This window comes from Artemia franciscana, chromosome 13 (assembly GCF_032884065.1).
Source record: "Artemia franciscana chromosome 13, ASM3288406v1, whole genome shotgun sequence".
In the NCBI taxonomy this organism is placed as follows: domain Eukaryota; kingdom Metazoa; phylum Arthropoda; class Branchiopoda; order Anostraca; family Artemiidae; genus Artemia; species Artemia franciscana.
Window position 1 is genome coordinate 5,357,602 of NC_088875.1, and position 14,213 is coordinate 5,371,814.

General features: G+C 38.2%; 1 protein-coding gene across 1 annotated transcript; it reads right to left on the reverse strand.

The window, feature by feature from the left end:
* Nucleotides 1-4,512: 4,512 nt before the first annotated feature.
* On the reverse strand, nt 4,513-12,668 carry LOC136035078 (uncharacterized). Its single transcript, XM_065716668.1, has 3 exons — nt 12,531-12,668; nt 5,782-5,939; nt 4,513-4,724 (listed from the first exon to the last, which is right to left on the reverse strand). Exons 1-3 carry the CDS (start codon nt 12,657-12,659, stop codon nt 4,652-4,654), a joined length of 360 nt encoding a protein of 119 aa, XP_065572740.1. The 5' UTR covers nt 12,660-12,668; the 3' UTR covers nt 4,513-4,651.
* Nucleotides 12,669-14,213: the final 1,545 nt, after the last annotated feature.

Here is a 14,213-nt window from a genome sequence, read left to right on the forward strand (position 1 = left end):
TGAATCATAGACCATGCCTATGATCTATGTTTTTTCCCCCGAGGCATTTCGTACGGAATGATTGGTCATACAAACTTTGTAAGGGGTTCATTTAATTGGAAGTTTAGCGGGGATAGGAGTCAGTTTTGGGACTTTTTGCGATTTTATACGGGACGGTCTGTTGCGGACGAAAAGGTACAGCTCGGGGATGATGGAACGTAATCGGGGAACACACAGAGTCTTGGTACCAACATAAAGGAACAGGAGGTTTCTTCTCTTGGCCAACGTTGTGAGCTTGAACTTACCTAGTAGATAATGATATAGAACCTTCCCTTTTCCGTTTATGATTCTAAGTGCTCGTTTTTTGTCATTTTCAATCATATAGACATGCTCTGAAGAAAGACCAAAATAAACGGACACGTATACTCGAGTATTAGCCTAATAAGAGAACAATAAAGTTGGAGAAGATCCCTAGGGGGGGAGGAAGAAAATTTTATCAAAAGTCTTAGAAGGAAAACTAAAGGGGAAGCTTGTTTGAGGATGATTGAACATGGGCGTCCCACTTCATGTCAACAGTAACTGTCATCCCAAATAGTTAATGCACGTGACAGAGATTTTGGGAGGATAGGGGTTTGTGAAATAGGGGGGGGGTGATTTAAAAAATTAACTGTCGTAACTGACGATCTATTAGCGTTAACTTTCATCTTCGATAAAGAGTCTCCTGTGTGACATCGTCAAATAATGTCATAATTGGACTTTTAATAATCTGTCGGCAAACCTCAAGTACAGACAGGCCGTCAGCATACTTCCATTGCATACTGTAGTCAGTCATGAGGTTACTTATAATTATAAAGTATAAAATGGAACCCATCAGAGTTCCCTGTGGGACCCCCAAAAAGGTAGGAAAAGGATAGGAATAAAAAATTTTATAATTAAACACTTGAGAGCGATTTTTCGGAAAGGAGGCAACAATCTAAACTAGAAAAGGACTCACTTGAAACTCCGTCAGCAGTTTATTTACAAGAATATTGTGGTAAATTAAGTCAAACACTTTCTGGAGATCAATTAATAAAAGATTCAACCAAGTATCAGAGTTTTCAAGGTTTTTAAGAACGGTGTCAAGAAGCCTAACGAGGTAGTATGAAGTAGATGTCTCCTTCAGGTTTCCAAGCTGTTGTAAATCAATAAGTCCAAGAATCTCTCCCTCTAATCAATTAGCTAACAAAACCTCGTACATTTAAAAAAAAACTGGGGTTAAGGTGATTGTCAAGATAAATACTAGATACTAGGGAATATAGGAGTGCTGTAATTGATGTTAAAAGTAAGCATAGCTATCTAGTAGCGTCTAGGGTTAATTTAAAGCTAATATTTCAGAGGGGTAGCTACCTCCCGGGAAGTTATCATGCTGGTTGAGTCCAGGATGAGGATTTGAGAGAATATTCCCAGGAACAGTTGAATACTAAGCTTGAGAGTTTAAAATTTGACATTGTGGAAGATTGTTAGAATGATTCAAGAAAAACAATTTTGAAGTTGCTGATGATGTCTTAGGAAAGAAAGTTAGGTCTGCAGCTAGGGATATTAGTAAAAAAGCTTTATGTTTATTAGAGAGGAGAAGAGGATTGTACAAGAATTATCTGAGCGATAGATTATATGAAAACAAAAGGAATGTAAAGAAAGTGGAGAAAGAATTAAAATATGAACTAAGAGGTGTGAAGTGGAGGCCATTAATAGAATTGCCGAAGATCTGGAAGATGCTGCCAGAAGGCATAATAATAAAATATTGCACTGGCAAGTTAATAAAATGAGAGGGAGTAGACAATCCAGATTTGTCCCAATTAAAGATAAGAACGGGAAAGAGTTAAAGAGAGATGGGCAGAAAATTTTGAGAATGTGCTACACTGATATAGAGTTAAAGGAAAATATATAGAGGAAAGTGAAAAAGTTGTGATACCTTGGATGTGAAAGAAGATTTGTTTTTTGAGGAAGAATTAGCAACAGTACTTAAAGGATTAAAAAACAACAAGACCCCAGGTGCTTATAGTGTCGTAAACGACTTTCTTAAATATGGTGGCTCTAAGGTTAGAAATAAGTTACTGAAGGGTATGAATATAATATTTTAAAAAGGGGAAGTACCTAAAGATTATAGGAAAACGTTAATTAAACCTCTGCATAAGAAAGGTGAAAAGAGTGAGAATGGTAATTATCTAGGTATTACTCTGGTCTCTTTAGGTAGCAAATTACTTAGTATTATGATACTTTTTAGACAGAGAGATGCTGTAGACAAAGTTTTAAGCGAAGAACAGTGCGATTTTAGAGAAGACAGAGGATATGTCGACCAAATGTTCACTCTCGGGTTAATCATTGAGAAGTACCTCAGTTGTCAAACACCTTTGGTTTTCAGTTTCATAGATTATGGGCAAGCTTCAAATACTGTTGGTAGGAGAGTTTTAGCAAAGGTCTCATCCTTGTAGGGTATACCAGACAAATACATTAAAGTGATTAGTGCTATGTACGAGAATAATACTGCTGTGGTTAAGGTAGGAAATGAGATTAGCAACTGGTTTTGTATTGAATCTGGAGCTAAGCAGGTTTTTGTTCTATCCCCCTTTATATGGATCATTTTGATGGACTTCGTCTTAAGGAGCACAGGAAAAGCAATTGGAGATCACGGAATCAAATGGGAAGGAAAAACGCTCCTGGACTTAGATTATGCTGATGATTTAAGCATATTAGATGAAAGTGTGAGCAAAATGAATGAAGTTTTAGAGGTTTTGCGAGTTCAGGGTGCTAAAATAGGTTTAAAAAATAATATTAAGAAAACTAAGCTTCTAAGGCTAGGAATAAAAGGTGAAAGAATGAAAAAGTGATGGTGGGCAGAGAAAAGATTGATCAGGTTGGCAGCTTCACTCACCTTGGTAGTATCATTAGTAAAGACGGCGGGAGGGGGGAAGATAATAAAAGTAGAATAGCCAAGCCTAACGATGTTTTTTAACAGTTAAAAATTTTTTGAAAGAATAGAAAGATAATTCTGCAAAGCGAGATTAGAATATAAGAAGCTACAGTGATGACGGTGGTCAAATATGGCTATGAAGCATGGTCTCTCCGAAAAGCCGCTAAAGGTTTGCTAAATGTTTTCCAGTGAAATTGCTTACGGATTGTTCTAGGTACCGGCTGACTGACTGTATTTCAAAAAGTAGCATGTACAAAAAATGTGGTTCAAACCCGCTTTCTAGGGCTATAATGAAAGAAAGGTTAAGATGGCTAGGGCACATTGTGCGGATGAAGGATGACAGATTGCCCAAGATTGTCCTTTTCGGTCAACCATTTAGGGCTAAACAGATAGTAGGTCGCCCTTGTCTGGGATGGGAGGCCGTCATAAAGAAAGATTGAAAGGAAATGGGAACTTCTCAAGGGTGTAAAACAGGAGGCTTTGAATAGATTGGGATTGAGGGGGAGCGTGCGTAGCTTTATTGGCCGCAGGTGGCTTGGTGCTGCGGTGAGTTGTCAGTACTAGTAATAGTCTGCCCAAAAATTTTGCTGGGTAATGTAAAGTGGCACCAGTGGTGAAGTATGGCATGTACGGCCTGTGCAGCCGTAAAGTATCTTGTATCACCAGGGTTCCAGTATCCCAGTGTAGTGGATCCCAGTATCCATTGCAAGTGTAGGCATAACTTAAAAATGAAAGGCCCTGTGAACTGTCAGTCATCTCTGTGCAGCATAAAAACACCATATAGAGCGATCCCTCATGGTACATGGAGAAAACTTAACCTGAAATCTGAGTTGAGACCACAAAATCACCACCACCTTAAGATTTAATTAAATGCATGACTTAAGCACGATTTCCTGGTTTGTAGCAATATATTTTGGGACATCAGAAATTTATATGCCGCCGCTGGATGATACTGCTTGTATTTTTTTTTTGACAGAGAAACTTTGAATTTTTTTCTAGTACAAATGTTCTATGCCCTTCGGTGAGGGCTTTCTTTTGACCATTTTTACAAAAAGCTTGAAATGTAACGCACGGTTGACTCTTACTATATCTCTTTGCATATCTATGAAACCACATGCAACATCGTACCTCCTAGAGACTATACTATCAAGCTCCGGTTTGGCTAGATCTCATCACGACCGTGTCCTGATATTTTGTTAGTAGTGCTGATCTGCCGATGTTCCCCTTCCCAATGATCATACAAACTTCCTATTACAAAGCCTTTTTAGTTTCACCCCATGCATCTTCGTACCTCTTTTAAACTATTCTATCAAGCTTGGGTAGATTTCATCAAGACCAGATCCTGATATTTTGATGGTGGTTCTGAGGTACCCTTTCCGAATAATTACACAAAGGTTTCCTTTCAAAGACCTGTTTTATTTCACCGCAAGCATCTTCATACCTATTCTAGACCATTTTTTCCAGTCTCGATGGACCTCATCAAGACCAGATCCTGATGTCTTGATGGCAGCACTGAGGAACCCTAGTATACCTAGCTTCCTATTCGAAGGCCTTTTTAATCTTTAGTACGATATATAGTCAAAACATTGTAATATCTGGATGGCTGTTCTAGCAAGTTAAAAAAACCATTAGTTGAGTTCTCCGCTCAGGTGTGTATAAATTTCTGAAACCACCCAAAGTTTTTGTCTGTTTTCACTAAATTATGTCATCAAAATAATGTAATCATCCGAGAAGTTTGTCCCAATCTCTTGCAAATGATGTAAAGTAGCTTGTCTCCAAAAGAGCTTTCTCAATCCTAAAACAAAGAATTACAGTCAATTTAATGAATGTTCTAGTGACTAAAATAGCTCTGATTAAACATTTTAGAATAATCTGTCTTCAAGAGAAGATCCAACGGTCCGGTAAGGACGACCAAAAAATATGGCAAAGGATACATGAATAAAAAAGATGATCGTTTGTTAGCCCTTTCTCTAGGCCAAGGTAAAACAACCGTAGAATTTATGTATACAAAGAAAGTGTTTAATTCTTTTTTTTGTTAACTAAAAATCTTAAAAAAAAAAATTATTCAAAATTAGCTTTAATCCCAAAGAATCACAAGGGAAAATCAATGCTTACAGCACGTCTCTTTTGATGAAATGAACATTTATAGCATAAGAAATGTTCAGCTTGTTAAACCTTTAAAAGGTGTCTTAAAGAAAATTGAACTTGGGCGGTATACTTTAAAGCTAATGCATTATCTTTTTTAAGTCATTTTATACTGTCATATGGCTTGCCTTTGTTAAAATAACATTAAAACTCCATGGTTCCATTTTTAGAGGATTTGCCTCCAACCGCGTATTGTAATCCCGGTCGAAATGAATCAAAAGATCAGAATTTGCGTTACGCAGACTATTGGTCAGCATGCGAATAAGTTAAGATACTGCGAGCTTAGCGCCTGGTTCCTACTGCTGCCTCAATCCCGACACGATTTTTTTTTTTTGGCGGAACAGACGTACGACAGAATCGAATGGAGGTTCACAAAGAAACGCAGACTTTTATGTCCTTGCGTCAAACTCTAGAAGAATTCAAATTAGGTTCTCAAACCGATTTTTGTTTTTATCATTTTCATTTTCCATTTTTTTTTAAATCAGAACAACGCATGCGAATTGTCGTATGAGTTGAAATTATTCAGCGCGTCCGAGATTGCAGCAAAACGAATGGTTTTGCGTCGTTTGTCGTACGATTTGTTTCATTTGTCGCAGGATTTTGCGCGAAATCACAGCAATGGGAACCATGGGTGAGAAGTGAGAAGAAATAGAAAAATGACAAGGACATACAGCTTCTGCATTTAGGAAACAAGGAGAATATGTTACCTTGTTGAACATTTTCTAATAGCGTAACGCAAGTTGAAGGAATTCAACAGCTTTTCAGTTTCTTCTTCCGACAGGATTTTAGGCTCCCACTGTGTCCATGCGTTTTTTGTGTGGGGGACAGGGGTTTGTGTACTGACACAATTGAAGGACAATTCGGTCTGGAATGACAAATACCTAAATAAATATTTCAATTCCTTGAAAATTTTAATCTCTAACCAGATTTTGTGGTTATAATTAAATTCAGACCCAGAACGTCTTTTACATTGGTCAATGAATATAAAAGGTCAGATAACTCAGTTCAAACTCAGGCATAGGAAAGCTAGTGAACAAAGTTCATATCCTAACTTTCCATTCATAATCTTGTAAAACCAATTCATACAACTAATTTACAATGACGAGTGCAGGGTTGCCACCCGGTGAAAGAAATCCCTAGATTATTGAAAAAATCATTAAGTCAGAACACAAATCACTAGATTATTGACTAGAAATCACTAGAATTTCTAGAATACGCTTCATTATTGTCATTAATAATTGCTTAGTTTCTTTACCATGGTCTATACTGGGGCACCTATAGGAAGGGGGTAAAATTACCCCCCTAGATGTGAAAAAATGCTTTTAGATTAATGTTTTGTTGAAATTATTCTTGAAATTTTGAAAAATACCATTTTTCCTGAATTGGTAACCTTGACCTATACCCGGATCACCGATAACTGGTTATATGTGTCCCACCCTTCACAAACTTTGATACGCATCCGTCTTATTGCTTCTTTGATAAAAAAAAGATGCACTTGTTAATTATGCGGAACACACCAAGAAGTGAAGTTATGTTAATCCTAACGAAATGCGCCAAAATATGATGAAAATATAATACTCTAGCTTATATAATAATATAATTGAGGCTTTATATTTTCACACTAAAGGGGTATGGTGGTAAAGTAACTTAACCTTACCCCATCCCCCTAGTGTGCAAATATACAGCCCAAGTTATAAAAGTCCAATGCATTCTTTCACCCGTTATTTATCTTTGTGGCTATGAAACTGGTTTTCATAGATCATACATTATCCTTAGCAAACTTTGATCTCCAGAGCTATTCTCTTCATCCCCAGACCTGTTCTATTTGCAGGTGTAGATGGTGTATTCATATACACAATTCAATCCACTTTCAAAGATTTGAATGGAAGGAAATCTAATTTAGAACTGATAATTTACAGAAAAAAACATAAATATGAAGAAAAAATACGACTTGAGCAAATGGTTTGGAATAGGAAGTATAGAACATTTTTGCAATTTTATGATTTACTAGGTTCACCATCTATTATCTTGATGTTAACGCTCTGGGGTCTATTTTTGATGTAGACAAGTGGTGGGAATTTGGAAGTTTCAAAGGCCGTATATTTGCATAATTACCTTAGACCTTAGACCTTAGATCCTCCAGAGCCAGGGGTGGCTCATAGGGCGTCTACGAAACCTCGCCAGACATCTCGGAGCTGAGCTGCAGCCATAACGTCCTCCCTCTGTGGTTGAAGAGACAACTCCGCGTTTCTCAGGTCTCGGTCGTACTGTCGTCGTAAGGTGTGTCTTGGTCGACCTCTTTTTCGCCTCCCCTCGGGACGCCAATCTTATACTGTATTCGGGAGTTGATCCTCTGGCATACGGAGGACGTGGCCAAGGTATGTCAATCTCCTACGTTTCAGAAGGTCAGTAACTAATGGCTGACCGGTTCGTCGGCGAACTTCTATGCTGGTGACCTTTTCCTACCACGATATGTTCAGGATTCTCCTAAGGCACATGTTTTCAAAGGCTAGGACACGTTTCTCTAGCTGGGTGTTTAGTTTCCAGCATTCACTAGCATAGAGGAGGATGAACATCACATTGCTATTCAGGAGGCGGAGCTTCAAGCGCATAGAGTATTTACTACTGCGTAAGACTGGTTTCAACTTGCTAAAAGCCGATGTCGCTTGTCCAATTTTCCTCTTGATTTCGTTGGCTATTTCACCATCGTATTCGATCCAACTCCCAAGATATTTAAATTCCTTGACCTATTCAATAGTTTTATTTTTGCATTTTAATATGAGTGGGGAGTCAGATGTGGCCATACTCTTTGTTTTACTGACATTTAATGCAAGTCCCATTTTCTCGGCCTTTTCATCTATGGCGTCGAGTAGCAGCTGCAGTCACAGTTTCGCTTCTTCAAGAAGAACAACGTCATCTGCGAAGTCCAGATCAGAGATCTGTCGGCTGCTAATCTTCACTCCAATGCCTGAAGACTGCCGTAGAATACAGTCCATTACAATGACAAATAGAAACGGGGATAGGACACACCCTTGTTTGACGCCAGACATTATCTTGAAGAAACGCTTGTCCCCATTTTCTGTGCGTACACAGCATTCACTATCCTCATATAGTGCGAATATCATTTTGACTAGTTTATCAGGTACTCCGTAATATTTCAAAATCTTCCATAAAGTGTCTCGGTCAACAGAATCGAACGCCTTTTCAAAATCAATGAAGAGCAGGTACAGCTTTATGTTCCATTCTCTGGACTCTTCCACCATCAGTCTAAGAATGAAAATAAGATCAGAGCAAGACCTACCAGGTCGGAACCCATGCTGCTCCTCCCTGAGATGTGAGTCTAGGGCTGCTCTTAGGCGTTGTAGTATTACTGAGGCTAGTATTTTACTAGGCACAGACGTCAAATTGATGCCCCTCCAATTGTCACAAATTTGTGCATCGCCTTTCTTGAAGACTTTGACCAGTATACCTCTGGTCCAATCTTTTGAGGCTTTTTCGTTGTTCCAGATGGCCACTAGAAGAGCAGTCCATACGAATATGCAGGCTCGAAGGGACGCTTTCAGCATCTCTGCCGTGATCCCATCGACTCCAGGTGCACGTCCATTTTTCAGCTTTTTCACAGCTGTCGTCACTTCTTCCGCGCTGGGTGGGTCAGCACTTACGTCAATTTGTAAAAATGGCGTATCCGGTACTGTTTCTGGATCATCAGGTCTGGGCCTATTTAAGACTTTCTCGAAATGTGAGGCCCATCTCTCGTCAGATTTCTGTGGATCCGAAATAACGTCTCCATTTTCATCTTTTACAAGGGATGCACGATTTGTTTTCTTTCCAACTATCTCGTTTGTTAGTCGATAAACCATTTTTGAGTCTCCTTTCTTTGCAGCTTCTTCTGCAAGCGCTGCTTTTCTCTCAATGGCATTTCTTTTGTCTTTCCTGGTACTTCTTTTCACCGCTTTATCCTCTTCTTTGTAGCGGAGCTGTAATTGGGCTTTTTGCTCTGGGCTCGACATATTCAGGATAAGCGTTCGGGTCTCCTTGCGTTTACTGATGTATTTCCAGGTGTCATCCGATATCCATTCTTCTTTCTTTCTTTTCTTGAAGCCAAGGTTGGCCTTCGCAACCTCATGGTACACACTCTTGACTGAGGTTCATGTATTCTCAACATCAAAGTCATTGGTTTCGTCGAGCAGATTTAACGCTTCAAATCCGTTATGTAGAGATATGCAGAAGTTTTTGCGGATGTCAGGATCTTTCAGCTTATCGGTGTCAAATTGCTTATGTGTTGCAGTGTTAGTTTTCCGCTTCTGAGCTTTCAGTTTGATTCTTACTTCGGCTATCATCAGAATGTGACCTGAATTAACATCCGCTCCTCGAAAACCCCTCACGCCACATAGGCTACTTCTCCAACGTCCTGACATGAGGAAATGGTCGATTTGATTCTTCGTTCGGCCGTCGGGGGACACCCATGTGTACTTGTGAATCGTTTTATGGTCGAACATACTACCACCTATTATCAAATCGTTGCTTAGTGCATAATTGATTAGGAGTGTGCCATTCTCATTTATCTCTCACATGCCATGTGGGCCCAGAACTTCAGGGCAGTACTGGCGGTCTGCACCAACTTTAGCATTTAGATCGCCAACCACGCAGAGTACATCATGCCTGGGAACGTCTTTGGTGACCGAGTGTAGCATGTTATAGAAAGCATCTTTCTCCTCTTCATCAGCTTCGTTAGTTGGAGCGTAGCATGCGATGATGGTCATTTTTGTGTGATTTGATACGAAGCGAGCTGTCATTATACGTTCATTAACTGGGTTCCAGTTTGTCATTGCTTTGTGTGCAAGTGGCAACATCAGAAGTCCTACACCAGTGCGGTGGACGGAAGGGTTACCACTAAATGCCATGACATATCCATCACCGAACTTCTTTAATCCATTTCCAGTCCACCTTATTTCACTGAGAACGAGTATATCGATGAGGTATTGTCTCATCTCTTTCAGAACTTGCTCTGTCTTGGATATCTGGTTCATCGTTCTCACGTTCCAAAAACCCATCTTTAGATTTTGTTTCGCAGTCAAAAATCGGTTCCGGGGGCATGCAGGGGTCGTTATCTGGGGTAGTGATGTATCCGAGGCTGTTGTAGACGTTTCAGTTGCAGTTGTTTTTCCCCTGAGGGTTGCCCCTCAAGGTCCCGGGTGTGGGTTGCAAGCCCAAAGCCAAACCCTCGTCATTTGCGGAATTGAGACCGTCATGCTCCCCCGATTTGCATAAATACTAATCTGAAACATATTTTGAACTGTAGTGAATCACTATTTTGCGTTCTTTTTATTAATTAGCTTCTTGCATGATTTATGCGACTGGATTATGAATATACACGCTATATCGTGAAAAATCACTAAATTTTGGAAAAACTTGCTTGTTTTAGACAAAAATCACAATAAATCACTGGGTAGAAGAAAATCACTAGGCAACATAAAAAATCACTAGAATTAGTGATAAATCGCTAGAGATGGTATTCATGAACCTTTGGGGGTCACCCACTCTAATAACCACTGATGTCTGGAGGTACGCATCAAGCGTGGCAAAGATGTGCCATACAAAACAAAGCATCTGGTGCTTCGAGAAGGACAACAGACGATGGAAAGCAGGGTTGACACCTGAAGCACAAAAGTGCTATTTTATCACTATTTTATTATGTGTAGCACATTCTCAGGGTTGTCTTTATTACGATCTAATTTTTGACTACAGCACCGATAATAGCTGTTTAACACGTAGATTTGGGTAATTGTAGCATTTTAGGAACTGACCGTTGTGGCAAGCGTGGTGGAAAATGGGTGACTCCCAGAACCTCCAGCACTAGTTGGAGAGAGCAAATATATAAAAAATTATATTAGGTAGGCTTGCGGAAGATTATTATACATTTTTAGCCCTTCAGCGACTTAAGACATATATTTGTCACTACTCGAACAGAATTTTAAACAATAAAGTCAATCAGTGCTTATGAAAATTTTTTGTTTTAGTAAAACTTAAGCATCGATACTTTAAAGCTATAAAAAAGGATACTTGGTCCTCTTTACTATTGAGTTTTCCAGTTTATAAGACCTTAGGTTTGGACAAACTTCAGCACATAAAATTTAGCAGAAATGTCAGTTTGGAAGCTTCTTTGTCTGTGTGTTTCTTTTGGAACTGGAGACTAACAGGAGGCACTTATACTGGAGGCATGGAATTGACTATATTTAAGATATGGTCAGTCACATATTTTTATCTACATCAAACTGACAAGTTAAAACCTACAAACAAGAGTAGATACCGTGTAAAAGTAGAAATTTTGGAAAAAGGGGAAAAGTGGAAAGGGAAAAACGTGTATTGTAAAAGGGAGCAGTTTAAAAAAAATTACGTGGAATATTTGAATTAAAAGGGCAAAAATATACATGAATCATCTGAATTCACCATTGCGTAACAAAAAATTCCCTTGGATGAAAAAAAATGATTTAGTCATGCGAGAAGAACTTTTTTCCATGTAATTTTCCTTAGAAGTAGTTTGAGATGGTATTATATCATGTTCTAATTAAACAAAACAAATATTGTGAATTAAGCAAGGCTGCCATAAAATACCCAAATTTGTGTTATTATTAAACTATTCATTTGAGTGAAAAAACATATAGATATGACATGTATCCCTTTCAACCAGGCCCCTAAGTTTGTGACTTGTTTATAGACATTTGTTCTGGTAGGCTTTGTGTTATTCTTAAACTATTTATTTGAGTGAAAAAAAAAAATACAGATATGAGCTGAATCATCACCAATAACACCTCTTTCAACCTGACCCCTAAGTTTGTGACTTGTTTACAGACATTTGTTCTGGTAGGCTTTGTGTTATTCTTAAACTATTTATTTGAGTGAAAAAAATACAGATATGAGCTGAATCATCACCAATAACACCTCTTTCAACCAGACCCCTAAGTTTGTGACTTGTTTACAGACATTTGTTCTGGTAGGCTTTGTGTTATTCTTAAACTATTTATTTGAGTGAAAAAAATACAGATATGAGCTGAATCATCACCAATAACACCTCTTTCAACCAGACCCCTAAGTTTGTGACTTGTTTACAGACATTTGGCTTTGTGTTATTCTTAAACCATTTATTTGAGTGAAAAAAATACAGATATGAGCTGAATCATCACCAATAACACCTCTTTCAACCAGACCCCTAAGTTTGTGACTTGTTTACAGACATTTGTTCTGGTAGGGTGCCAGATCAAAATGTGCGACTAATTGTTTGTCAATTTGCTTTTGAAATTTTATTTGGACTCGGAACGTCGATTGACGATAGCGCAGGAGGAAGGGGGGTAAAAATGTACTGTTCAGGATGGGGAGAGGAAATTTGTTATTTTATCATTCAGTGTAATTGAAATACCAAGAAATGGTATTTTAACCATTTTAGCTATTCAAGCACCTGTGTACACCGAGATCTATCTTCAACAGTTATTTCAGGTTCATAATGGAAATCAGCAGTCTTTTCAAAAGCTTGCACGTCTAAACAGGCCACTACGAACGACTTTTCCTCTCTCCCTTTGTTTGGCATGATGTTAACCATGACCTAAAAAAATGATAATAAGACTGAGAAGACTTTTTGCAGGAAAGGGTGTATTCTTTAATATTAGAAGAACATTAAAAAAAAGTGAAGCCCAGTGGAAAACTATAGAAAACAGATGATAAAGACTACAACTCCTTTCCCAAAGCCCCCATAATTATCCTCCCATTTGTATCAGCCCCCATTTGAATCTCTAAGATGTTACATGACATTGGATTTAGGTATTTCACTGTGTAAATAATTACGTATTGAAGATTCATTCCGGAAACATAAATCTAAAACTCAAAAGTTTTATTATACATACAAGTTTTATTAATAAAAACATTATAAAATCCTGAAATCACAGAAAAAAGCAATTAAAAATCAACAAATAGAAGAAAACGTGAAAAAAGCTGATGTAGGATAAAATATAAGCAAAAAAGCGTGAACTATAGAAAGGTAAGGACCTTAGCAACCAATTCCAAGGGGAGGGTTGTTATCAGAGATATATTTAAGCCATATTAAGAGATTTTCCGAGAGTTTTCACGAAAATGTCTTGTTTCTTTGAGCCAAGACTTTGTAATCCTGGTACACAAGCGCAGAATTGAATAATATTCTTCTTCCTATTTCTCATAATCACGTTAGAGATAAATGTAAGCCACTTTAAGAGATATTTTTGAGAGCTTCTAATTAAAATGCCCCGTTCTTATTGCTCTATTCGACACACGCGCACGCTACAAGTAGCGATGCCCCAATGGTTTTCAACGGCTAGATAGGGGTTAATCTATTAGAGCTACTAGCCTCTCCAGACGTTATTGCGCACATCTGGACAATTCTAAGGCGCAAGTGTTTGGTACACCTACGTAATTGGGTTTGCCTGTTACGTTGAAGAGAATATTTTCTAAGAAATGTAGATGTCTGTTAGATCTGTTAGAACTATATCTTCGGGGATAAAATCACCTCCTATAGCCCTTGGGGAACGGTTTTTAAGCTGTAAAATTTGCCTGTTGTTTATATATATATTATTTGTTATTGGAAAGCAAGCATATACTTTTCGGATGGGGAGGGGAGGATGAATTTCTGCTTTGGGGATTTTGCACAGGGAGAATATTTCATGGGGAGGGAAGTTTCGGGGATGAACTTTTCAGGGAGAATTTTACATTGGATGAATTTGCCAAAGTTTATATACAAAATATTATATGTCTTTATATGTCTTGCTTTCAATTTTCCAATTAAATTTTACGCGTGAAGATGTTAGAGGTAACTGTCTGGGTCAAACTTTAGACAGAATTGAATTGTCCAGAGGATATTTCTGTGGGGAGGGGAATTGTTTCGTGGAAGTGGAGCCAGATATCCTGGCAATATTTAAAAAACGATTGGAAATTAAATTAAAAAAAGTTTTTTTCAGCTGAAAGTAAGGAGCAACATTAAAACTTAAAATGAACAGAAATTGTTATGTTTATGAGGAAGGTCCCTGCTCCCTCCCCAACACCTTATTCTTTGAACTAAAGGTTTAATTTCGTCCTAATTCTTTAAGAACGACTTCTGAAACACAAGGTTCGTTAA

Coding starts and splice junctions, on each gene's coding strand:
- LOC136035078 (XM_065716668.1), bottom strand. CDS start 12,659: ATGCCAAACAAAGGGAGAGAGGAAAAGTCGTTCGTAGTGGCCTGTTTA. Junction 5,940..12,530: donor ATAGATCTCGGTGTACACAG/GTGCTTGAATAG, acceptor TTGTCATTCCAG/ACCGAATTGTCCTTCAATTG. Junction 4,725..5,781: donor ATTAGAAAATGTTCAACAAG/GTAACATATTCT, acceptor TCTTTGTTTTAG/GATTGAGAAAGCTCTTTTGG.